General features: G+C 34.1%; 4 protein-coding genes across 4 annotated transcripts in view; 1 reads left to right on the forward strand and 3 right to left on the reverse strand.

The window, feature by feature from the left end:
- LOTGIDRAFT_168990 (hypothetical protein) overlaps window positions 1-7,724 on the reverse strand; it is a gene marked incomplete at both ends in the record, with an annotated part of 45,786 nt that extends 38,062 nt beyond the window's left edge. The window contains 4 exons of the mRNA XM_009067287.1: window positions 761-892; window positions 1,133-1,216; window positions 5,027-5,230; window positions 7,442-7,724. Coding sequence (XP_009065535.1) covers window positions 761-892; window positions 1,133-1,216; window positions 5,027-5,230; window positions 7,442-7,724 — 703 coding nt within the window. The remainder of the gene's footprint in view (window positions 1-760; window positions 893-1,132; window positions 1,217-5,026; window positions 5,231-7,441) is intronic.
- A 3,131-nt stretch (window positions 7,725-10,855) lies between these two features.
- On the reverse strand, window positions 10,856-12,816 carry LOTGIDRAFT_168991 (hypothetical protein; the record flags this gene model as incomplete). Its single annotated transcript, XM_009067288.1, has 2 exons — window positions 10,856-12,115; window positions 12,664-12,816. The coding sequence occupies 2 exons, from the start codon at window positions 12,814-12,816 to the stop codon at window positions 10,856-10,858; spliced, it is 1,413 nt and encodes a 470-aa protein (XP_009065536.1).
- A 3,243-nt stretch (window positions 12,817-16,059) lies between these two features.
- LOTGIDRAFT_196970 (hypothetical protein) lies at window positions 16,060-24,218 on the forward strand. Its single transcript, XM_009067289.1, has 13 exons — window positions 16,060-16,873; window positions 17,300-17,435; window positions 18,028-18,158; window positions 18,774-18,935; window positions 19,292-19,445; window positions 19,712-20,072; window positions 21,120-21,326; window positions 21,732-21,834; window positions 22,133-22,299; window positions 22,726-22,880; window positions 23,322-23,416; window positions 23,604-23,719; window positions 24,031-24,218. Exons 1-13 carry the CDS (start codon window positions 16,084-16,086, stop codon window positions 24,205-24,207), a joined length of 2,754 nt encoding a protein of 917 aa, XP_009065537.1. The 5' UTR covers window positions 16,060-16,083; the 3' UTR covers window positions 24,208-24,218.
- Window positions 24,219-24,899: 681 nt separating this feature from the next.
- Window positions 24,900-25,160, reverse strand: LOTGIDRAFT_58508 (hypothetical protein; the record flags this gene model as incomplete). Its single annotated transcript, XM_009067245.1, has 1 exon — window positions 24,900-25,160. A coding segment is annotated over one exon (261 nt), but the record flags the coding sequence as incomplete, so codon positions are not given.
- Window positions 25,161-27,017: the final 1,857 nt, after the last annotated feature.

Consider the following 27,017-nt stretch of genomic DNA (forward strand, 5'->3'; position numbering starts at 1 on the left):
ATTAATTTATTCTCTTACGTTTTTTGCAGTAGTAACCAGCCCAACCAGTAAGGCATCCTGTAAAACCAAAGCAAGTTTGAATGACCACATTCAGTTTAGTTTCATTTGAGATACATTTCGAACCATAAGCCTTTGTTAATACACCTTGTGAAATTATGTTAATATCAAGGTGTCTTTTCATTTTTTTTTTTTAAAGGGCAAGTAGGAACTTTCACTACACATAAGATGACCATTGTTATGTAAATATCTAAATACACTCAATTTTGCGACTGAGAGAATTTGAGAGCACACTAAAGCGGAGTTTGCCGTCGAATTGAGCAGTCCGAAAGTTCTCCTCCTTGATCATATTAAATGCGTGGGGTCCAATGAAATGAAATGAAATGAATGGAGTTTTACGTCCTACTTTTCTGCACCTTGTGGGCTAATGAAGACGGGCAACGCCATGCAGGGTGCCATGAGGGAAATTTTGCCAGGACAGCGGCATCAGCCTGCTCTTTTGCGATTTCCAACTGTCTAGGGATCTTTAACGTGCACAACCTGTAGCAAACGGGGCCTCGGTTTATTGACTAGACGCTTTTCCAATGTCAGCCCCTCTTACCTGCATCACTGACAGGGGGAAACCGGGTTGAAAAATCCGAAGGTATTATCTCGACCTATGCCGGGATTGAACCCTGGACCTTCAGGTTAGCGAGCAAGCGTCTAACTCACTGAGCCACCGCGGCTCCCAGTGGGGTCCAATGAGATGTATGTATGCACTTACGTTTATAAAAGCACCATACCGTATTTTTTACATTACCATCAAAACAACAGCCTTTAGCCCAACATGTATATTTACTTATTCCTGAATAACCACAATTACGCCGACTATACAACCCTATACCATAACATACACCTACATTGGAAAGACGAGAACATACTGTAAAGGTGGGCGTAGGGTAGGCGGACTGATGTCATTATCTGGCGATGCACGCCAGTCTGGTCAATTGTTTACGGAACAGCTAAATAATGTAAGATTCACATGCAAAGAGTTGCAAAATCCTTTATTTGATGAATAATGAAACGAAATTAGGAATCTGTACCAATAGACTTTTAATTGTATTTTTGAAAATAATGAAAATATACCCGAACCTACCCGCCGCTTTAACGTTATGTACAGCTGATGTTAAAACGGTTAAAATTAGAAGAAATTTTCCGTTTCTCATATCTGGAGTTAAAACTGAAACAATGACAAGGGAAAAATTTAATGGGATGGATTGGAGTTGAATGTTTACTATCTGCAATTAAAATGGCATTATCAAAATTTCATTAATAAACACGTTACTAATCATAAGCGAAAATATGCTATATACGTCTATGCATTGATCAACAAGAATTTTTTTTAAAGGGTTAATAAAAAAAACAGAATGTACTTTTTGTCCAGTAAGCAGTTAAAAATAGTTTCGGTGTTGGATCCTGCTCGATATTTTTATTTGATACCCGAAGAATAAGCAGAAGAAATATTTCTCTACATTAGTTTACCAACCAAAAAACATAGAGACTTGAAAAGTTTGAGTAGACATTTTTAGTTAAAACTTTCAAATCAAGTGCAGGGACAAATTTCCCGAGATTTTGGTCCACCTGTTTTCGTTTTCGAACACTTACTACTTCACAAAGATTGACAAAATGAAGTGCAAGAAAATAAGTTCAACCACCCAATGGAATATTAAAGTAACTGCAACATTTATAGCCCAACTTACCATCAGAGCCAACACGGAACCAGAAAACATCAAGAAACAATATTCATTTTAGTCCATTTTTTAAAATCTTCTAATAATTTTAACTTCATAATTTCAACTTTATATTGTCGTTAAAATCATTTAAATGTACTCTATTTCTGTACCAAAACAGTCAGTTCTATATTTTATTCATCTTCACAGTGTCAAGCTATTAGGAACTTCGTCTTATACCTTGACTGTACTAGCCAGTTTTGTTGTATCACAGAATGCATCGATTTGATTTGATTGTACGCCTGAGATTACCGGCAATCAGAGCCCTCGAGCAAAAGACCGAATTATTATGGCTCATATTTACAGGCTTTATGTCGAGAGTTCTGATTGACTGCATTCACTAGCTTACTATCCAATCAAATCGCTACTTTCACAAACATCCGCGATACAAGAAAACGCCTGATGAAGTCAAGGTATTAGACGAAGTTCATAATAGCTTGACATTGTGAAGATGTATTTTATTTGGGATGTGTACAAGGAAGAAACTAAATGTACTTCACATGAAGATATTATTGTTTCGTATAGCATAAAATACCAGTTAAATGTTATTAAAGGGCAACAGTCACCATCCGCTCGATCAATCGTATTGAAACGGAAATTGTTAAAGGGACAGATTCTCCATTGTGGGGGTTGATTTTAGTCTTGAATATATGTAAATAGTCTTCAGAAGTACTAGAAATGACGAAAATCGCATAATTTCTTTAAAAATACTACAAACTAGGAATTTTACTCACTATTTCTATATAAATCTTTTCTGTATATCACAGAGTATCTTAAATTTACGAATCTTCATTTCAACAAACAAACATGGATAATTCTGGACACATTTCTTGGAGTCTATAGTTAGTTTTCAATAGTTGCGAGCAACTAAATTTTCAACCTACTAAAAAAGCAGAGTGCCCCTTTAATTTTATTTATTGCATATGAGTCAACTTTTAACAGGATATGGAATTTCCTTATTTTTAAAGACATCAAATACCACCAAGTACATGTAGCATCTTCTATATAATATCCTACTTTCCTACTTCAGATAATACATCCTAAAACTAATAGGGAGCCGTAGTGGCTCAACAATTACTTTATGAAAAGACGATAAGACCTTCACTTGCCAGAGTCAAGGGCAATAACGAACCGAGAAACCAGCTCGTGTGGGATGTACATATAGGACTATGGTGCCCCCATTCCCCACCCCCTTTCGAGGGCCCGAATGTAAGTTTTCGGTCATGACTCTCATAACTAGGTTAGAAATTCAGGCAACCTCAGCCACTGGTACCAAGCTGTAATCAGAATTCCTTGTGAACAAAGTCACGTGACGAACTAGCGGATTCCATGTCAGCAGAAAAATTCTATGGAACACAATGTTGGTCATATAAGTTGTTTGAAAGAATTTTAGCTATAAATCACTCTTAGGTTTTGCTTATCTTATTTTGTCAGTCAATAATTTTTTTTCAAATCATTGTTCTTGGAAAAAATTGTGATCCTGAATTGATATCAAAGATAAATACTAAGAAAAGTTAATTATACTGTTGACTATCCATACAACGTGTTTTTCTCGACCCATTTTTAGATCAAACATTGTACACGAAAATTAGTGACGTTGTCGAGTTGGTAACTTGTGAAATATGGGTCAAATTGAGGGATTCTTAAAGAACATCGAAACAAACCAAATTTAATTATTTCATAGAATATTTAAAGAAACATCTAAGACATAAAAATCCAATATGAATCCTGATATGGACGAATACAGGTTACACCACTGTACAACAAGACATAAAAACGAACGAAATTCGAATGGACGAAATTCGGATATGAATCCTGATAGGAACGGATATAAAAAACAATTTATAACTACGATCTTTACAAGAATCTCAGTATCATATTATATCATTGTTGATAGAAACAAGATGTACTATTCAAGGTGGTACCTTTTTGACAAAAAAGAAATTCTGTCCAAAAAATTAAAAATATTAATATGAGATCCAATAATACATCGCTCATTTGATGTTTATGATAAAGGTGGTTACCGAAAGCGTTGCTATGAAAGACATAATTGACTTAAGAGCCCAGTCACACCGGCTGCGACCATATGCGATTCTACGGCTGAGCTGTAGCAGTTCAGTAAGGACTCTTTCCGGTGTGACGCGGCTATTATAGACAATGATAATTTTGCTTCATAGAAAAATGATCCCATTGCAGTTAAGGTCCTGTAATTGAAATCCAAGAATACATTGTGTTTTCACTTTAATTTTTTAGTTCCCATACAACCAACTCCTTAAAATTAAGAAACATCTCGGTTCTAAGACTCAGAAATATCAATCGTGAAGAGAAATTGACACCTGGTTGGTTACATGAAGTGAAATTGTAGATTAACTGGCCATTTGGTTTCGTATCTTTATGGCATATTGTACTTCCATTCAATGTGTCCAAATTACAATATCCATTACTACTAAACCTTAACTCGAACCCCTTTATTCTTCTGATGGAGTCTAAAATAATAATGAAGTAAAAAAAATTACCGATTTACGGAAACAGACTGTAAGATGAAACTCATTAATGATTAATTTTCCTTAATAAACTTATAATTAATTATTTAAAATACGAACAGAGATCATAAATCTTGATTGAGGTCGTCATGTATGATAGAATGATGGTATAAAATTAATTTAGCATTGTAAGGCTACCCAGGTAAAAAAAAAAATTGACACCACCTATATATACTGAACAGATTAAGATACGTCGCAAAGTGCAGAAAGTAGAGAACTATCTATCCAAATGTCAATAATGCACGTGGATCCCCCATTGCTAATAATGCCAATTTAAACGTTGGGAAAACCACTCAAGACGTTAGTGAGAAGTGAGCAATATCCGGCAGTTAATATCCAATGGCTTGTCCCCGTTGTTGGGAATTTAGACGTACCAAGTTCGCTGTCGTCACAAAACAACTGAATTCTCACCAGGTGCCTCATAAACCTGGCACAAGTAGCACGTGCGTTTCAATTTTCCCGTGAATCACTTGCAACTTGCTTCCATGAGCACCTCACAGTTTGTAAGGTTCACAACTGTTACACCGAACTCAACCGGTATTATCAGTTGAATGTCATAAACTGGTCCTTTTAATGTCTTCAAATCATATTTACAAAGCAAAATAACAAATTTCATCATACACGATTATGTTGAAATAATCCAAAAAATGCGACGTTTCTTTATCTGTCCAGTATGTACACGCAAATTTTGATAAGATTGGACTTAGATGTACTTACATGGGAAATCAATTCTGTTATACAGAACCACTGATTGAAAGATGTAAATTTTCTCTAAATCAACACACCACCATTCTAAATCAGAATTATAGGTGTGAGTTATAATATCAACCTTTCCATCAACACCAAAGCAGGGTGCAAACGCTTTAAACATACTGCTAGTATTAACTGGCTTATTCAAGGCAATGTTCTCTATAAAACACCCTGAAATAAAATTCATTGGTCTTTAAACGGGAAAAATCAGATAATATCTGCACAAATATGAAATGAATGGCGTTTTACGTCCTATTTTTCTGCACCATATGGGTTAATGAAGACAAGCAACACCATACAGTGAGGGACAGCGGCAGTAGCCTACTCGTTTTTGATTTTCAATTGTCAAGGGATCTTTAACATGCTTGTAGCACACTGGTGTATTGTCCCATCCGAACGACTAAAATATGCACAGGTATTATACACTACTAATATATATTGCACACCATTTTAAGAGTGATATTTCTATAAAGCTCTGCAATTCATGTATTGGACACTATTTTAACAGTGGTATTTCTATATTGCTCTACTATTGATGTATTGAATACTATTTTAACAGTGGCATTTCTATAAAGCTCTGCAATTCATGTATTGGACACTATTTTAACAGTGGTATTTCTATATTGCTCTACAATTGATGTATTAGACACTATTTAACAGTTGTAATTCCATATCAATCTACAATTGATGTATTGAGTACTATTTTAACAGTGGTATTTCTATATTACTCTACAATTGATGTATTGAGCACTATTTTAACAGTGGTATTTCTATATTACTCTACAATTGATGTATTGAGCAATATTTTAACAGTTGTAATTCTATATCACTCTACAATTTAGGTATTGAGCACTATTCTAACAGTGGTAATTCTATATTGCTTTACAATTGATGTATTGGACACTATTTTAACAGTGGTATTTCTATATCGCTCTACAATTGATGTATTGAGCACTATTTTAACAGTGATATTTCTATATCGCTCTACAATTGATGTATTGAGCACTATTTTAACAGTGGTATTTCCATATCACTCTACAATTGATGTATTGGACACTATTTTAACAGTGGTATTTCTATATGCTCTACAATTGATGTATTGAATACTTTTTTAACAGTGGTGTTCTATATCGCTCTACAATTGATGTATTGAGCACTATTTTAACTGTGGTATTTCTATATTGCTCTACAATTGATGTATTGAATACTATTTTAACAGTGGTGTTCTATATCGCTATACAATTGATGTATTGAGCACTATTTTAACAGTGGTATTTCTATATCATTCTACAATTGATGTATTGGACACTATTTTAACAGTGGATTTTCTATATCGCTCTACAATTGATGTATTGAGCTCTATTTTAACAGTGGTATTTCTATATCACTCTACAATTGATGTATTGGACACTATTTTAACAGTGGTATTTCTATATTGCTCTACAATTGATGTATTGAATACTATTTTAACAGTGGTGTTCTATATCGCTACGCAATTGATATATTGGACACTATTTTAACAGTGGATTTTCTATATCCCTCTACAATTGATGTATTGAGTACTATTTTAACAGTGATATTTCTATATCACTCTACAATTGATGTATTGAGTACTATTTTAACAGTGGTATTTAGATATCACTCTACAATTGATGTATTGGACACTATTTTAACAGTGGTATTTCTATATTGCTCTATTGAGGACTATTTTAACAATGGTATTTCTATATTTTACTCTACAATTGACGTATTGAACACTATTTTAACAGTGGTATTTCTATATTGCTCTACAATTGATGTATTGGACACTATTTTAACAGTGGTATTTCTATATTGCTCTATTGAGGACTATTTTAACAATGGTATTTCTATATTTTACTCTACAATTGACGTATTGAGAACTATTTTAACAGTGGTATTTCTATATTGCTCTACAATTGATGTATTGAGCGCTATTTTAACAGTGGTGTTTCTTGAACAAATTCAGTTAACCGGCAAAAATAGAAGACAACATTTCGGCGAAAATAAAAATGTTCTTTCAATATATAAAATTCTTTATGGTTAGCACAAATTTAACGATAAGCAATGGAAAACAAGGATAATCAAAACTGGCCTTGGCTTTTCGCACCGTGACGGTACAACATATGGCCATCACTTCCCCGAAACCTAAACAAAACGTCATTCTTGACAATCACAATGGCTTCACACTAAACAAAATACAAACGCGGTGACACGGAAACAATCCATTGCCCATGCAGCTCTACCATTGACTGCAAAACAATTGCACGGAAAAGATGGAAAACAAAAACAGTACGCACCGTGACGGTGCAAAAAGCCAGTGCGAGAATAATTACAAGTTATATCAATCAACAGTGTTTTTACCTTGGGGTAAAAAGGTAATCATACCGACATCCACTGAAGATGAATTGCATCTGGGAAAATCTTCATAATGATAACACGAGTGTCTGTATTTATGATATGCAACACCATAACATTGGTCATCAATAGAGCAAGATACTACACATCGTGTTCGTCCTATTATTATAAGGTTCTTATAATATCCCGATAAAAGTTTATCTTTCAAATAAATGGTAAAGATCCGGGAAGGCAGAGAATCTCCACACTTCAGCACGATTATCACAGACAGCCAAAATACAAACATCATTTTACACTATTTTTACTAGAATCCAGATGAAAAACTTCTTTACTGCTCGATCTCAAGGAGAAAAGCGATATGTAATATTATTCAAATTGTAATCCAAACATCGAAACCCACTAAATCTGATAAAATCAATGAGGTAAAAGATGAAGCAAAAATAACACGCAAGGTGTCTACGAGAAACCTAATAGCTTTGAACCCTAAGCATCTATTGGATAAATACTACCAGCGTCTTTTCCGAATGTAGAGCAATGTATAAAAAAAAAACTACATGTATAGCAACAAAAAAGTAGGAAATAATAATACACGCGTTTAGTTTTTTTTCTTGACAATTAAACCATCAATGAGTGATTTAATCGCATTTACTTGATGACAACTAAATGATGTGTTGAGAACTTACAATGAAAATAATTTGTTAATGTACAAAAACAGTTCACAACTAATTATTAAAGATGGGTACCCTTCTTTTCATTTATGAAAATGAAAATGCTAATACTTATATGAATAGAAAGTAGAGGTGTTCTAACTTTCAAAAATACCAGTTTGTCTCACATGTCCATAATTAATTCATAATTAGCTACATTAGAAGAGAATTACCAGTAGCATTACAATGAGTGACCGATCCAGAAAGGTCAAAAAGTCGTTTTTTGTTCATCCAGACTGTACATTCATGGACATTTATGATTGGTTAAAACTTTTAATTATATGCAATAAGAACATAATGATATGATTAAGAATACATGATAATTCATTAGAAACACCAATTAATGAAATAGTTTGCTTAATTTATCACTAAGAAAAAAGGAAAGACTTCTTTAAGACTTATAAGATCGCGAATGTTTAATTTCTTGGCAGAAAAACACGTGTATTATTGTATTGTTCTTCTCTATAATAGATACTTGAGTGGGATACCAAATTTAGTAAATCTGCTGAAATAAAAACAAAAAAGTTCAAGACTAAAAAGGATGAATAAAAAGTTCTAAGTGGAATATCTCAATCAAACTGTTTCTGTTTACGGGTTAACAATGAACTCGTAACACTAATTAATAATATATAAGAATATATGTAGATCATGTATTCATACGCCACGTGAGCAAAACACCACCGTAACCTTTAAGTTGCCCGTCTGCATTAGCCCACGAGGTGCAGTAAAGTAGGACGTAAAACTCCATTCATTTCATTTTGAAGTTGACGACTCAGTTAAATTGACGAAAATGGCATGCAATTATTGAAACCATAACTTTGATTAAAAGTCATTATTTGGTTATCAAATGAGATCGCGTAAGCACATTTTGCAGATGATGCGAATAGGCTGACAACTAAATGAAAGCAAGCACTACCAGTATAAAACGATGCATGGAATGTAAGGAAAATAATGCGTTTATTGATAGTTGTATGATCTCCGATGACCGTGAATAAGTCATCTTTCCTCATAATTCTAGTCGACCCAACTGTAAATTCCTACGGAAAATCTGGGAAAGTTCAAAACCAAGAGGTTTGGTCTAGGATCAGCTGGTAGAAAGGATCCTTAATTGTGAATTTAAGTCGTCAACATTGTAAAATATAGTTCTTTTTGAAGTGTTTCTGAAGAAAGCAACTAGCCGAAACGTTAATCAACAAGACAATAGTAGGCTATATATTTTTAATTGTTTTCCCCTTGAATGGGAATTTGTGATATAATGTAATTGTTTTTCTTTTCATCATTCAGTGAAGTGTTGAGTCGACCCAGTTGACGTTCGTAGGAACGACATCGACGCCCTGTAGTGACCACGTCAATCAAACTCAATGTTAAAAGTAGTCCGTTTAGGGGCAGATATAAGCCGAATGCACGTGACAACTGTTATCCAATCAGATTGCGTAATACTGTTTAACCGAAATCGTGATTTAATTATAAGTAGTTGAAAGGACACAAGTCACTGGAGTTTCATACTCAACATCTGCGATATGGAATTTTTTTCCGAAGCGGACACCATCCACGAGCAAAAAGAAGAAGTCACTGGGTTAAAGCATTGTTCACTAACAGTGGCGGCTGCAGAATATTGGATTGGGAGGGTGAAGGGTACAAATAATTTATTTCGCATTAATTTAAGTTTGAAAAAAATGAAGGGCTTAAATATTGCATTTTATACAATTGGGAAGAGTATTCTTTCAATATAACTTTTGATGAAATAATTTCCACAACAAAATTTGATAACTTGTTCGATTGGTTTCCCTTTCATTTAGAATTAACTGTTGTTTATATTACATCCCACCATTTTTGGGGGCAAACCTAGTCTTTTCCAGATACGAAGCGGCAAATAATTCACTAAAGTGTAGGTGTATCAGAAAAGTGTAGGTGTATCAGAAAAGTGTAGGTGTATCGGATAATAACCTACTCTAAAGATCAAAGGATCGAGAAAAAGTATGGGTATAAATATATAGCAATCAGCATTTGCAATATTCTGTTATGACACCAGGTAAGTCCACTGATGAATTTACCGCATTGACGCATTTTGACCATAATTCAAAATTCAAAAAAAAAAAAAAAAAAAATGAATGGCCCTTATACGCTTCCGTACAAAACACATACATTTAATCAAATTAAAGCAGAACAATTAGTACCAGAATCCCAAGCGAATATTACAGAAAAAAAAGATCAGATTACGACATCACTATCGCAATATAATTTGGTTTGAATTATATTTTCGACTGTCACGTCATAATCTGCTGTGTGTTTTTTTCTCAGATGTTACCGGTACACATCGTATAAAGTACTAAACGTTCGATTGAAATATCGCCCATTTCATACACAAGCAAAAACAGTATATCGTTAACATATTTATTAGTAAACATCTATAACCCAAAAAACAGATTTTACAGGGAAAATACAGTAAAATACAGCGGAATATAAAGATAACTTACAAAAACTATTATCAATTAAAAAGAGTAGAACAAACTATAATCACAAAAACAATAGGATGAATTAAAATAAGTTCACAGTAATCTTAAACACTACATAAATCTACAGGGCATTTAAATATTCAAATAGTCCAAAAGATGCTAATCGGCCACCAAAATGTCAAGTTTGTTTTCAGACATCAGCGTTAGTTACTAGGAACCCATTTCAGTGTTGTGTGTACATATTAGTACTATACAGTTTATGCTAATCGGGCCACCAATATGACCATCAAAAATACTACGTATACAGATATTGGTGTTAATTTGGTTTCAGAAGAAACAGATATCGGTGTTAATTTGGTTACAGAAGATGTCGAATCAAGATCAATTTCTGTGTTGCAAGTAAAGAAACGCTGGTATAACCTGGTCGCTGCTATCGGTACATCAGTGGGATTCAATCGGCACCAATGATAACATCTAACTGAATATCTATATGTAGTAATGCTACCTGTTAGATTGAAAGCCAAATTAGTATCTAGATACTCATAATATCGTCTGTATGATAGTAAACTAAATTGAGAATTACACAAATTATAAGCCATTCTATTGAGTATAATAATACCTGTTAGCTGATCATCAACTATAGTTAGATTATACAGCGTAACATTTTGACTGTAGTATTTGTTGACGTTATGCATACGCTCTAAAGTGGTGGCTGTCTGAACGAGTTTGGAGGAAATACGTTCTACTTCTAGTGCCATTTCACGGGATGATTCGGAAGGAACTGTGAAATTAATTTTGAAAATGTACCGAATACAACCAAAAAGATCTGGTACTATCTGACAGGTATTATTGACTACTGGCAGACTGCCAACACATTTTCTTACTTTACATTCCTTTACATTATCATTATCATCGAAAGAACAAGATAAATTTTGAATAAGACTCATTTTAGAGTCAAGAAAGACAAACGATTCTCTATTTTGTTTCCAGTTGAGAAGTATTGAAAGAGTGAAAGATTGCACAAATGTACCATAAAACATATCCTCTCTGTTCGCCGGGAAGCAACCGTCAGTTGGCTCTAATACAATATTACATTGAAGACAAAATGTGTTTTTATACATTGACTTTTGGTATTTAATGGGCGATAGGGCATTTTCCACACACAAGCTTTGTTCTTCATGAGTAGCAGAAGGTATACAGGACGTTATCATACCGGGGTAACATATAATTTCTCTTGAATTAGGGGGAGGGATAAAAATTACAGGATTGCGGAATAATCCCAATATGTCATTCCCACTGCTAGCCCTTATTCTACGGTTATTAGTTCCAATCATTGTGGACCAATAAACAATATCGTCTTCGTCTTCACCATTACATAACATACAATGTCGGTTTTTATAATGTAGCTTTGTCCTTTTTGACATCACTTTGGTTACAACTACGGACGATCTGGTTTCTTCTTCACACAATTCTACAGTCTTGACAGATACATTGGTTAGAGAACAACTGGTAATAATCTAAATATAATATAAATATTGAAATATATCAATCGGTGTAATATATTTTAGTTACAAGAAATGTGGTGGAACAGAACCGGATATTCCCAGCTTGGGATGCGGTTAGTAAAATGAGAAATATCCATTTAGATCGAGTGTGCGTGTATGGACTTGCTGGATAATCGAAACGAGACTTATTGATCATTATTGGTGACTCTTTAGCAAATTCGTTTGCATTCCCCACTTAATTAGCTACTAACGATTTCATTAGAACACATCAGAACACCATTAGATTATTAGAACACCTTTACGTTCGATTGATATAAGTATATAATCGAATAATAATCGAATATAAGGGAAAGCATCTTTAAAACAAATTCGGGTTGATCAAATGTATACATAGAAGTTATTAGCATATTTTAGAAATCGTTTATGTATAGTGTACAATGTCTTTAAACAATTAGAAATTTACATACTGCCCCTTGAAGTACAATGTATCTAATAACAAAAGGGACCAATCCAGAAATGACTTGTTCGAAAACAAGAAAGAAAATACAACTATAAATTACCTGTTGTGGGACATCTTTTCCTGATATCTTACTGTCGCATTCTATCGTAACGTTCATCAGGTTCTCGTGATCATGTTTGGATTTCTCCGATTCTTCTTTACAAACTGATTCATAGTCAAAACAGCATCGTCCATAAACCCAAGCAATATTCATCACATGAACACCATAAAGCAAAGAACTTTCCACAAACACCGGAACAACTTTGAGGAGTAAATTCCAAACAATCTTCCGCGATAGGACTCGACCTCTCTATCTTGGTTGTTTTAAGAGTATTGTTTGGTAGAGTTGAGTCAAATGCTGATGTTGTTGATATCACCAGAAAAACTACAACCATAAATATCAGACTCATGGTTGTTCTCAATTTTCTCTCATCGTAAAGTCTAAAGAGAAAGCGGCTCTTATATAGTCTTATATACCTTGTTTATTTCTTCAGTGCTAATTAGATGGTCTTTCTGTTAGATTAATACAGATCAGTTTATTATCATGTTATTAAGAACCTGAAACTTATTTTCACGACGTTTTGATTAGCAGGTCCTGTAACTAACATTGTTTGGTTTTCGTATTCATAATAGCCCATTCACACCTGACTGTGACTATTTGTGATCTTACGGCGACTAAACATATACTTGGTCGCCGGCACACGTGAAAAAATCGCAAGAAAAAGTTTATCGAAATTTCAAATTCGTGTTATCAACCTGCGACACAATGCGACCATATTGCGTTCCCAAGGCTAGTTTCCAATAAAATACATGGGCATGGTGCACTTTATTTTTATCGTGGAGATGTTACGACGCTTGTCCAAAGGCAATCCGTAGTAATCAATCGTCGATCAATCCCGCTCATGGCGACCTTCACATACTCTCATCTCTTTTAAGTCTTTTTCAGTATGGATGTCTTTTCGGTGTTACGGGCGGGTTAAGGGTGAGTGTACCAAGACACAGTTTGCGGTATAACCTCAAAGTCCTGTACAGATAGGAGGTTATTCAAGATTTTTCCTATTCATAGTTAGCCTACACTAGATGCTACATATACCTCAAACTTAGTAAGAAAGCGTCAAAAGGATATTCAGTTGAAACTGGTCGTGGGCATAGACGTACGGGCCGAAGGCAGACTGGTTTACCCGAAATTTTCCAACGAATATTAGTCATCGGTTGGACTTACCTGGTGACATATAGACTATACAACAGAATATTGTATATGGTGATGAATCCATTAGAACAAAAAGTAATTATTTAAGTATTAGGCGTTTACAATAATTACCTGTAGTTTTATGGATAATTACTGAGTTTTATGATTTATCGGATTAAACAGATATTCTGTTGTAAAGTTATGGCAGAAGTGAACTGGTGAATATAGGCCTAGATTTATTGTGGCCGTGTTTAAAAATTTAAATTTGTGATCATCCTATGGGGTAGCCTAGTATTCCTTTAATATCGAGGAAATTGAAATTCATTACAACTAAGAAAGTATTATTCAGGTTTCAATTAGATAAACTACTCCTTGTGTCATTTTTCTTCCTTATATAGGTACCAAGACTTCCTCCCGTCTCAGAATTACTTATTGAAATCTCACGATCAAATTAAACCTCTTCACAAATCTCATCAAGATTTTCTGTGTATAATTATCAGTATCAAATTCGGATAATATCGGTATCATAATAGCAAGTGTAGCCGTTTTCAGCCAAATAGGAATGCGATCGTAGGCTCTGATCACACCAACGAAAGCCACTAGTGCTCAAACTTATTCAAAATCTTTACTCATTTGCCGATTCATGTTTTTGTAAAGCTAAGTAAGCCTACAAATATACAAATAAATGAAGGTCGAATTTCTACAACAAGATTTCTCTCCATTTTGTTTTTTTGTATCTTTTCTGTACTACGACAATCCTTTAAAAGGGAGGTAATTCGCATTGCGGCGAGTATTCCGAGCGAGTATAAAAATAAAGAATGAACGAAGCTCAAACTCAAAGATAGGCAGTCTTATATGTGTATGTGGTCATTATTTTATTTCCTGTGACATTTGCTTCTCTGATTAATAGATGGATAGATCTAATAGGAAGAGGATCGAAGGAGTGATGCCGATTCAGGAAGGAACATTATTTCTTAAATCTTATTTTCCAATTGGTAGTCAGATTAATTACTGGTACTTATAAATGCTCATTTTACATTACCGGTACTACAGATTAGCCCGTAGGGTCTAACATTGAAGTTATTTATCTCAACCACATGCCCTTAAAGATGTCAATATTAATAAAATATGGGCAATGTGGAGAAAATATTGTCAACGCTACTCTTTTGTTATTTTCTCCACATTGCCCACATCTTATTAATATTGACAGAACTTCAAGGAAGGGCCTGTGTCTCAACTGTAGTTTCCCATATAGAAATATATTTTCATGTTTGAGTAAACTGTAGTGATTCACTGCCTTGTTCTAGGGCTGGCCTGGGGCGCTGGATGATATACATCCAATGGTTCTGAAACTGAGAATCCCTAATTTGTCTACATTGATTTGTAGACTGGTTCTTCAGCAAATCCGATGTTGGCCATCTTTGCAATGTCAAGTTATTCATTTAATGCAATATCCACTATTCTTGTATTACAGAGGTTCGTAAATGTAGAGATTTTATTGTATAGATGTATTTAGCTAATACTCGACAGAAAGTCTGTAAACAGTAAGCCAAAATGTTTACAGTCTATTTGTGGAGGACTATGGTTGGCTGTGTTTGTAATACCTTCTTTGTTTTCTTGATTTTTTATGTGTATCAGGGACACTGATAACATCAATTTGCACTATTCCACTTTCCAATTAGATGTCTGTGGTTTCTGCAATTCCAAGTTGTTGATGAGGTCAGTAATCGCAAAATATACTTTATCAGATAAGGACTATGCGATTAGTGATGTCATGAAACTCTTTAGTGGAATTGCAGGAACCGCTGACGTCTGATAGTAATTTGGAACGCGGCAAATGGATGCTATTAGTGTCCCTGATACACATAAAAATTTAAAAAACTTTTAGGTCCAGTTACTAGCCTTTTTTATTTAATAATTATGAAACATTTTCAATGTTAAAGTAATGCTCAATACATTAATTGTAGAGTGATATAGAAATACAAAACCTAAAAAAAACATATTGTTGTTACTCAGAGTTTCACTCTATGTGATCTTCAGTCTTTTTCTATTTATATACAATAAATTATTCTTTTTCTACTTTCAGATACTGTCAAGAAAATAGATCTAAATAATGAAACAATAGTCAGTAGTCTGATTAATACATGTATAACATACAAATAATGTGTGTAAACAAATGAAAAAAACAAAAAACTAATGTTTTCAGATTTGATTGGAAGTTTTCAAAAAAAATTTTGTAAACTGTAAATGAAAATGGAGAAAAAAGTCAGAAGAAAGGCAAGGAAAAGATCAATGGTTGAACTTGAAAATAAATTGGAAAAAATTGAAAAAGAAAAGGATTACTTCCAGCTGCTATCTTTAGAAATTATTTGCAAAATATTTAAATATGTATCTTTATTTGATGTTCTGAAGTTATCGTCTCAATGCAGGAAATTTCAGCAAGCAGTTTCTATGTACCTTCGTATTCTGAAGTCCATTGATTTTACACAAGGTCAACTTCATGGTTGGATGCCGGCCACAGTGAATGATGATCATTTAAATTCTTTATTACCCAAATGTCGTGAATTAGAATACATTTATGGTTTCCACCCTGCTCATCTGTCGAAAAGAAGATTACGTAATTGCCGCCATACTTTAAGTATTCCTGGGATCCTAGCAGCTTTGAATTTTGCTTCAAAGTTAAAAGGAATAGAAATATCGGATATTACTTTATTAAGTGCTGTGTTGAATTATTTTCCTAATCTGAAGATTTTAGGAACATTCAGAAATAGAATGACTGAGAGTGCTTTAGAAAATGACAGGTTTAGTTTCACTGTCAACCCAAAAGTTACTTCCCTTCATTTGACTGGAATTACCATTCCTTGTTTACCAAAAATGGACATGGTTCTGTATTTGTATTTACATCAAGTAAAAATAACCAATGCTCATCCATTCAGGGAATTTTTGGTTCCTAAATTACAGACTTTCGTGATGTCAAATTGTTGTGGTCCTGTCAATGCCTTGAGTTATGTCCCTTTATTTGCTGGTCTTGCTGCTGCTCAGCCTCTGACTAGATTAGAACTTGTTAAAGTTCCTTTCATGGGTGTGTACTATTTCATATTTAAAATTAATTCTAGTAAGCTCTCAGGGATGTTGTACTGTACAAAACCCTTAGAGATTGGTAGCTGTTTGGTGGTTTAGACTTACTGACATCATTGTTCAGATGGGAACATTATATTGAACCCTTGCATATGTCCCTGCTTTTCTAATGATATAAACCTGGGCCCTGTGGCTGCAATCTTAACCTTACCGTTAACCATTAATTGTATATGATGATTTACTTCATTTACACTCTGTGTTCGAAAAGTTAATCCTTGTTATATGATATCCTTGCAAACCATTCTTTGGAAGATATCATCCAAACGTACCCAGGTTAACAGCTTTTACCAGTGAATGTAAGCTGAGTAGCAATGATTGATTTGGAACATTCTACCTGTTGAATACATGTTGTATGTTCTTGTTATTGCAGGTGGTTTAATACATCATATTGTAGAAGATAGTTGGAGAGCTAATGGATTTCGACAACTTACTAATGTTTTGTTTAGTTCTTGTAGGAATGCTTTAGAAATGGATCTTGGTTTCCTGCTAATAACAGCTGCAGACAAGTATTTATTAAACTCATTATTATTAATCTTAACCCTCAGTGGTGTCTGGTTTGATACCTTACTGTTATCTAACAGACATAGTTGAGATTGACTTTCAAATATTTACCAAAATGAATTATTGCCGAAGGAGGGATTCTGAACAAATAGAATTGAAAATAGGTCAAAATCATGTTTTCTGATATTTTTCCTCTCTATTGTAATCTAACAAGTTTTCAACCACAGTCCTGTTCTAATGATGTCATTTTTAACCAATCAGAGAGTGTCATGTTGAACCTGTATCTTGATATAATGACAATTTGACGTCATAAAAATAAGGTCATTACAAGCCTCTGGTAGAAAACTTGTTAAAAAACAACAAGCTATTGAATTGGTGTACACTGTAATCAAAGGTTAGCTGTACTTAATTATCATGAGCCATTTAAAGATAATTACCTTGATAATATACAGATATTCAAATTGCTAAACATTGTTAGTGGTGTGCTTTTTACGCTCAAAGGCAAGTCCAGGGTTTTTATTCAGCTTTTTACTACAAGCTGTTCTATTTTGAAGTAAAATCAGGGGAAATTGCAAGAAATGATTTTGTTGTTTTCAGATTAAAGGAACTAAGTATTCAACCGTCCCTGACTAAAGATAGTTTGTTTTCTGCTCTCAATATGGCTGATGTACAATTTGATAATCTGAATGTTTTATCATTGGGTTATGTTGATGTTACATTGGAACAAGGTAAACAAAATTTATCATTATCATTTTTCCTAGAAAGGCCCCTTTCAGTATAATCTATGTATAACTGCCATATAATGTGAAAATGTGTGTAAATGGCCATTAAACCTTTTTAAATTTTTAGGGGGTAATGAGATGATTTGTATTCAAGCATAAATTTGTGTTGTTCAGTCAGACTATATTCTCAAATGAAAAAGATTACAGAGAAAACCTTGGAGAAGGTCATGAAATAGTATATACATATATAAAAATTTATAGGGGGAAGGGGAGGTAACAGTAGAGATTTATAGGGGGAAGGGGGATAACAGTACAGTAAAGATTTATATGGGGAAGGGGGGTAACAGTACAGTAAAGATTTATATGGGGAAGGGGGGTAACAGTACAGTAAAGATTTATAGGGGGAAGGGGGGTAATAGGAAGAATATATAGAGGGAAGTGGGGTATTACAATCAATCAAGGATGTTGAAAGAAGTAGTAGAAGTAAATAAAAGTTGAAAACTCTCTGATAACTTTCAAAATAGGCTGATGTGGTTCTTCTGCACTTACCTACTAAAAGACTCACCAAATATATTATTTATATCATGAAAGATTTATGCAACTATTTGTGAATTACTAAAGGAGATGTATCTGTATATGAGTTTGGAAACAATGTGGTTGAAAGTCCTGCTATGATAACAGATAATGGTATGAAGGCTGTAGGTCAGACATTTCAAGATATCTCCCAGATGGAAGTCTATAATTGTCCACATTTAATACAACCCTGTACCTGGTTTTCATCTGGTAGGTTTAGATCCAGCACTTACATACCATATACAACTAGGGCTGATCAAAATAATCAAATATTGTCGCTAGGAATTTATAATTCGATTATTGCTTATCAAATTTCATCATCAAAGAATTTGAAAGTTGTAATCAGGATCAATTGTTATATGTCCACATGAAATGTGACGCGTATGTTGGTGTCACCCTTATCTGTCAGTCTGTCAGTCCACAATACCTCGTAAACACTCTAGAAGGCACAATTCTTGACAGATGTTGAATTAAACTTGGTGTAAGTGTTTGTAATCACCCAAGGATGAACTTTATTGAAATTAAAAAAAAAAATTATGTGTTATTATTGGTTATCTATATTACAGTGGTTGTTAACTGGGCATATCTTCAACACCTGACATTACGTAGATGTCACTCTGTTAGGTTACAAGATTTCTCAACATTTATCAGTCATCTACCTCGACTAGAGATGTTACAACTAGAGTATATGTTTAGAGAACCTCCTAAAGGGTGTTCAAGGTAGGTAGTCTCGGTGGTTAATTTTGCACTCATTTAAGACTGATTTTAGTACAGAGGCTCATTGAAAAAAAAATCAATATTGATGTAGAGTGATAATTTCCTGTAAATTTTACACTTTTCAAACTGTTGGTATAACTATCTTAGAAATTTTTCCTCATTGCATGGCATTGTCTGTTTTCATTAGCTCAGTCATCAGAACCCACCACTCCATCCATTTCATTTAATTTCAAATATATGTTACAGCATTTTGTCGCATTTCGTTTCAGGGTTGGACTGAGTGCTGGTACAGGGCTGGGAGTATCATCTGCCTTGGTACAGAATCATGCCCATGGTAACGACATTCAGCCCAATCAACCAGCAGACGAGGAACAGGAAGTGGAAGACGAGGATGACCTCAATAATAATGACGATGAAGAAATGAATCGAGCAGAAGAAGCTGATGATGATGAAAACATTGAAATTGAACCCATTATTATGTTGAACAATGCTAGAGCTGTACCTGTTAGAAATCAACAAAATGTCAGACTTGTTGCTAATGACAATGACAATGTCAATGATGCTGAAGGAAATATAGCCGATGAACCTCCATTGCCTGCTGAGCAACCGCCCTTACCACCAGAACCACCAGTGGTAGAAAATCCACCATTACCCAAAGATGATCCTCCAGAAAATAATATGGAAACACAATCCGAAGAAAAAAAGGAAAATCCAAAAGAATCTGATATCAATGTTCCTTCTGGTAGTCAAGGAAATGTACCCAGCTCTAGTCACAGCCAATCAGAAGTTGTTCATGACATCAATGAACCAGGATGTAGCCATTGGAACTATGGGAAGGGAGCTTCTGAAAATTCCAAGCAGTCCAAGACAAATGATTCTTCGAAAGTGAAAAAGTCCAGTAAGTCTTCTGAGACTAATAGAGACAAACGTGTCAAATCTGTGAGAATTGTATCTGTGAAATGTAGTCCACCAGCTCGGTCAACACGGTCTACCAGTGCCAGCGAACAACTTTCAGCAGACTCTAATGCAATCCCAGTAAACAATGAAACTGATGCTGACAACAGTATGGTTGGTGGTCGATTTGAGGTTCAGGGAGACCCTGTAGAAAACAGTAAAATTGATAATTCGTGCTATTTGTATGATAAACCACCTCCAAAATATTCTGAAGCTTTGTGTGCTGGTAATAGTGCTGCCAGTTCTTCCACTGGAAATGAGAACAATAACGATAATGATAGTGCTGAACCAATGGATACTGAGAATTCAAATTCAAATATTCCTGACACTGATGTATCACCGCCTGATTATGAAACAGCAATGGCTCATGGGAATGTTATTAATGTGGCACCATGTTCGTGTGGTCTGAATCAAAATCCTGAAAATCCTGAAATTTCTAATAATAGTGCTAATAAACATGATGGAGATGACAGTTCCAGTAGATCTGAAAATAAGGAATCGTTAAGTGGTAAAAGTGATGCTAATTCTTCAAATACTAGTGAAAACAAATGTCTTAAAGATGAGAAAGAAGATGAAAAGCCTCCGAAATTAAAACGAAAGCGAAGGTCTACTTTAGAACTTCTTGGAATGAACACATTTTCTCGTGATCAGGCCTGCCAAGCAGTCAGTGAAGAAATTCGAGAAGAGACACAAAAAGCTGAGGAAAAATACAAATCACAGAAGAAGAAAAAGACTGGTACAACTGGGTCTACAAGAAAATCATCATCCAGACAGACATCAAAGAAAAGTCAAAATGGCAGTATGGGTAACGAAGGTCAGACATCAGCAGGACGATCTCGAAGATCAAGTGTGTCGTTGAAGCGTAAGAAGAGTATCCATGATAAAGCCACTAGTACTAGTGATCCTGTGATGGAAGATGATCACATACAGGTACAGCTTCAATTATTGGTTGCTCCCCTCCCCCAAACATAAACCCATGGTGGAAAATTTTATCAAAGTCTGTTATGTTCACCCCTTTTAAGGTTATAGGTTAAACTGTGCACTATACATGCAAATATATGGTATCTTCTTACTTTGCTATTTTACCTCAGACACATTAAAAGGTTATATTTCCTGATCATTTAATTCTATATAGTGATAATACTGCATTTTAAGTGCCTATATACCATTACAGAATGAAAATCAAACTTTGTGTTTGTATACAATTAAATGAATATTTACTTCTTTAACAACAGTATAGAACTCATTGGCCACACAATGAAATGGCTCCTGCATTAAACCTGGATATTTAGATGGTCAACAAACACAGAAGTTTCAATAATACATATATTGTAGGTATTATTACTCAGATCAGATAGTTTGGTGTGTGTTAAGTTACATATGGTAGGAATCACTGATTTAATTATAGAAGATTGTCCTGAACTCTCCTCAGTTAGCGGTAAATATTTCTGTCAATAATTCGATCAGGAAGTCATTAAATTGAAAAAATTGTCAACAGAAAAGAAGATGTACTAATTATTTAATATTGAGTTATCAGATGTGCAATTTGATTGGTCAAGATATAATTGAATTCAACTCTCCCCCATTCCATATTTCTGTTTCACACACAAACAGAAACCATTTACCAATATGGCAACAAAATGAGTTTGGTTTTGAAAAGAAAATTGTGTCTTTGAACCTTGTAAAGAAATTTCAAATTGTTTGTGGTTACTGACTTGTTATGATTTGTGTTATAGGTAGTGCTTGTCGGGTTTTAAAGAAAGTTACTATCTACAGTGCCCCCAATCTGAGTAAAACTAACTTTGTTCAGTGTAAGAAATTAGATCAAACACATCTGGTGAACGAAGTTTGTGATCAGATCAGTGAACACAACAGAGTCATCTTCTTACGACCCATGCATGAGGTAAGCTGAGGGAATATTAATCTTTTTGATACCATTAATCTATTATCAGTTTAAAACTGGCCAAGTCTCCTCAGTTGGTTGGTAAATAACAACTTTATTCCAGCTAAAGCTGATATTGCTGACTATGTAGGTTCTGGTCATTTGGACTACAAATCTTCAGTGATTAATCCCCAATCCTCCTAATTTCCCTGAGCACTCTTAGTTAGATATGGACTTGTTAATGCAATCAACTCAAAATCCTAGAGCTATAATTAAACATATCATGTAAAAAAATTAAATCAAAAAACAAGAGCTCTTATTATTGAAAATATCTATTTATATTGTTACATCCTTTTAAGAGAGTCAACTTTTAAAATATTATTTGGTATATCATTTATTTGGTTCTACTTGACTAACCTTTATAATTAACAATGTTTTACTTTTCAGTTCAATCTACGTGATTTTGAAGCTATGTTGTTTCAACAGCCTGATATTTGTTATTACATAGGTATAATATATGATTATAGCCCGTGTCCTAATCAAACCCTGTATAATAGAGTCAGGGTTACTAACTGGCTAGAATTGTTTAGTAGATTAAATATGTAAGTATAGTATATGATAAACCTGGGGCCTTATTTTCGAAAACTTAACTTAAAATCTGTTTAAGATATAGTTTTCTTATCTAAACAGATTACTGTATTCCTTAAAATCTGGATTTTTATCTCAATTAAGTTTTTGGGAATAAGGCCTCTGGTCTTCACAGATTAGTCCGTTTATCAAATTTTGCTGATTTATTCGGAACTTACCTATGAATTTGCAAAGACTGTAACGGACATAACTCTATGTATTGGCTATCAAAAATTGACTATTCTCAAAAAAGGTTGAGACCTACTTCAGTTGTATTGAAAGTCAACAAATATGATCCATTCAGGTTGCAAAATTTCCCTTTATATCATAGTAACTTAATATCCATCCTTAAAATCATTTCAGTAGGAAGTAGAGTAGCGTAAATAGTAATGTGGTCAACTCTATATTTGTTTCAGTGATTTTGTGAGATGTATGGATTTTGTAGAAACAAGTTGGTACAGAGTCGATGCTAATACGTATCCATGGAAACGAGATATATACAGAATGCAAGGTAATGTTTAGTACATTCATAGAGGTATTTTGCAATTTTTAAAGGTGAAAATGCAAGAACTATTTCGAGGCAAAATGCTTTTCCATGTGATTTAGGCAAAACAAAAAAACAAAAAAATTTTGCTATTCTAGAATTTATTTTTTGTCAATGCAAATTACAAGAATTTATTGGGGTAAATAATTTCCAGGTTTAAATGAGAATGGTAGTAAATGGGAGATGATAACTGATATACCATGGATCAGAATGTTATCTCAATGTCCAGATATTAAACATCATAATCAAGTTGCTGACGATTTTAAAGGTGAGTTCTTCAGACAAAAACAATATTGTATAAAATCCAGATTCAAAGATATGTTGTAATCTGCAATAGATTCATTTATAATCAATTTTATTAATGGATCAGATAAACAAATATTTTGAAACTCAGTATTTAGTTTGTAATTCCAAATATTCGTTACAAAAATCACCCTATTTCCAATTATATTTCTTGACAAAGTAAAGTGATCATTGGGAAAAGAGTTCGACCAAATTATATGATAAAAACAAAAGGGTAAGTAGAGTTTAAATTGTATATAGCTTTACAACTTCATCTTAATTACAATTATCTTTCAGCTGGACTTTACTGTCAAGGGGCTAAAGGTCATTTCAATAAGGAAGATGCAAGAGACGGTATCGTTTTTGATCTTGCTGAATTCCAGGATGCAAATCAGACATTTTTTATAAATAATATTATTGTGTATTTTAATATGTGTGATACTTCAGGTGTACCAACACCAGATTTCTATTTGTAATAAATTAGTTGAAAATATTGTGATTTATTCTTCATTGACAAGAGCTCAAGAGCTGTCAAATTTTGACATGCACTTCAGTTATATAACCCATCATCAGGAAGGTTATTGGGAAGTGAGTTATATCGTGGCTAACTTGGGTCAGTTATACTCGGCAAAAAAGCTCAGATCTGAAAATCAAATAACCCATTACATCAAGAGAAAACTGAAATTGACATCTTGGGTATTACATTGATCCAAGTAAGTACATTACAATTGTTAAACTAAAACTAAAATACTAATGTTTCTTACACTTTTATTCATATATAATAAACCCCACCATTCTCATGTGCACCATACTCTCACAGATAACTCTAACATAGTTCCTTCAGACGACAACTATATCACTAGCAGACAACATAAATTAATTGAATCATTATATGGTTTCCAGTCCACATTTCTAACTGTTGAGAGATCTTAACATATTATGCAACCTGTAGCACATAGATCTCAGTTTGTTGTCGCATCCAGGCGAAGAATATAGTCGTGTCCATGTCAACCCCTACGACCTGCATCACAGAAAGGTTGAAGAATTTGAAGGAATTATCTCAACCTATGCTGGGATTGAACCCTGGACTTTGAACTCACTGAGCAAGAACACCACCCTTTAACTTGTTAAAATTCCAAACATCCATTTATAATGTATAAAGAGGAGTATGTGGGGGACCATCTCGATGAACTTTTAAATGAGAACTGAGATTATTCATTTCAGTAAAAGACTTATCACACACACCACATTTATATGGTTGAGCAGCAGAATGTATTACTATATGTTTATCTAAATTTCCTATCGTAGAAAACTGCTGTTCACAATAGTTACACTGAAATGGCTTTTCTTTTTTATGACATCGTTTATGAGAGTTTAAACTACGTAGAAGACTATATGATTTATCACAAACATCACATTTGTAAGGTCTTGCATCAGGCTTATTTTTTGTAGATTTAGCTTGGCTTTCATTGGCTTGCTCTTTCAAATGTATGTCATCTATAATAACTACTTCATCTGAGTCGCTAGTAGATTCAGCTACATTGATCTGCTCTCGCAGATTTGTATCTGGCTTTATGATTTCGCCTGTTACTATTGTTGTTGGCTTATATAAATGCCTGGAACAGTGCGCTACAATGCTCTGCTCTGTCAAATTTGTATCTGCCCTTGCAATGTCAACTATTGTTGCCGCTGGCTTGTCCAAATTTCTGGAACAGTGTGCTATAATGGTGTGTTCTTTAAATCTTATATCCACCTTTGAAACACCATCCATAATAACTGGCCCATCTGAATTCAAATCTTCTTCAGCCCTTTGATTATTATGAAATATAGGTAGGATTTCACTTTTGTCTGTTGTAGAGTCTTCATGAACTATCATTTCATCAGTTCTAATTTCCTCACGCTCACAGTTTTTCTCCATGACTTTATTGCCTTCCATCTTTGAACCATAGTTATTTTGAAAAGATTTTGGATTATTCCACAGGTAGGCCTAGTTTCCACAAAACAGAATTCAATAGATGTGTTTAAACCCAAACAAATGCCATGGACTAGCTAATAGGCAGGATTTTCAACAAATTTTGTAGTTATCTTGTCCTTTTTTAGGACATTATCCTTGTTGTTTATGGATGCCATGGATCGTCTTGTCAATCACATTACCACATTTTTTCTCCTTCATACATTTATTTTCAACTATTTTTATCCTTTATCTGAGTGCCTCAATACTAAACTTCTGTCAAGGTCTGTCAGTCATAGCATTACCGGAAATTGATAACAAGACAAAGGATTGAAAAATTGAGATTGAATCAATGTGTTGGGGCAAAACTAAGACACACACTTTGTCGATTTCTGTTCATTTCTGTTCTAAATTGAATTTGGTTTGCGTTAGTTACATCAATTGTTTACGTTTTCAATCATTTCAAAGATAAATTTGATCGGCAAAATGTGAAGTAATTTTCTTAAAACGTTACCAAAACATAAACAAATACGGGTATAATGAGAACGTGGCGATTCGTACCACGGGGACGATTCGCACCACTGAACGAAAACGCTTTTACTTAATAAAGTTCGCGTCTGAGACTGCAGTTTTAAAGTTTCTATCATATAACTCTATTTCAATGTGTATAGTACACTAAATATATAGAACGCACCTGTATATAGTACGCATCTGTGTAGACACCAGTATAGTACACAACTGCACACACCAGTTTATAGTGCACATTAGCATATAGATAGTACACACGTGTATAATACACACCAGTTTTAGTACATATTTGAGGATAGCATGCGTCAGTATATAGTAAGCATCCGGTTATAGCATAGGCTACACACTGTATATTATTACACTCAAGTCTATATTACACACCCTGTAAATATTACACACCAGTAAATAGTACACCCTGTATATATTATACACCCTGTATATATTACAAACCAGTATATAGTACACACCCTGTATATATTACACACCAGTCTATATTACACACCCTGTCTATATTACACACCAGTAAATAGTACACATCCTGTATATAGTACACACCCTGTATATATTACACATTCTGTATATAGTTCACACCCTGTATATATTACACACCAGTATATAGTACACACCCTGTATATATTAAACACCAGTATATATTACACATCAGTAAATAGTACACATCATGTATATGGTACACACCTTGTATATATTACACACCAGTATATAGTACACACCCTGTTTATTACACACCAGTCTATATTACACATCCTGTCTATAGTACACACCCTGTATATATTACACACCCTGTAT

The sequence above is a fragment of the Lottia gigantea genome (assembly GCF_000327385.1).
Source record: "Lottia gigantea unplaced genomic scaffold LOTGIsca_81, whole genome shotgun sequence".
Lineage (NCBI taxonomy): Eukaryota > Metazoa > Mollusca > Gastropoda > Lottiidae > Lottia > Lottia gigantea.

Excerpts from the sequence above, each read along its gene's own strand:
- LOTGIDRAFT_196970 (XM_009067289.1), top strand. The coding sequence starts at position 16,084 with ATGGTTGAACTTGAAAATAAATTGGAAAAAATTGAAAAAGAAAAGGAT. Across the intron at positions 16,874-17,299 it reads TGTTAAAGTTCCTTTCATGG|GTGGTTTAATACATCATATT; the intron begins GTGTGTACTATT and ends TTGTTATTGCAG. Across the intron at positions 22,881-23,321 it reads TTGTTTAGTAGATTAAATAT|TGATTTTGTGAGATGTATGG; the intron begins GTAAGTATAGTA and ends TATTTGTTTCAG.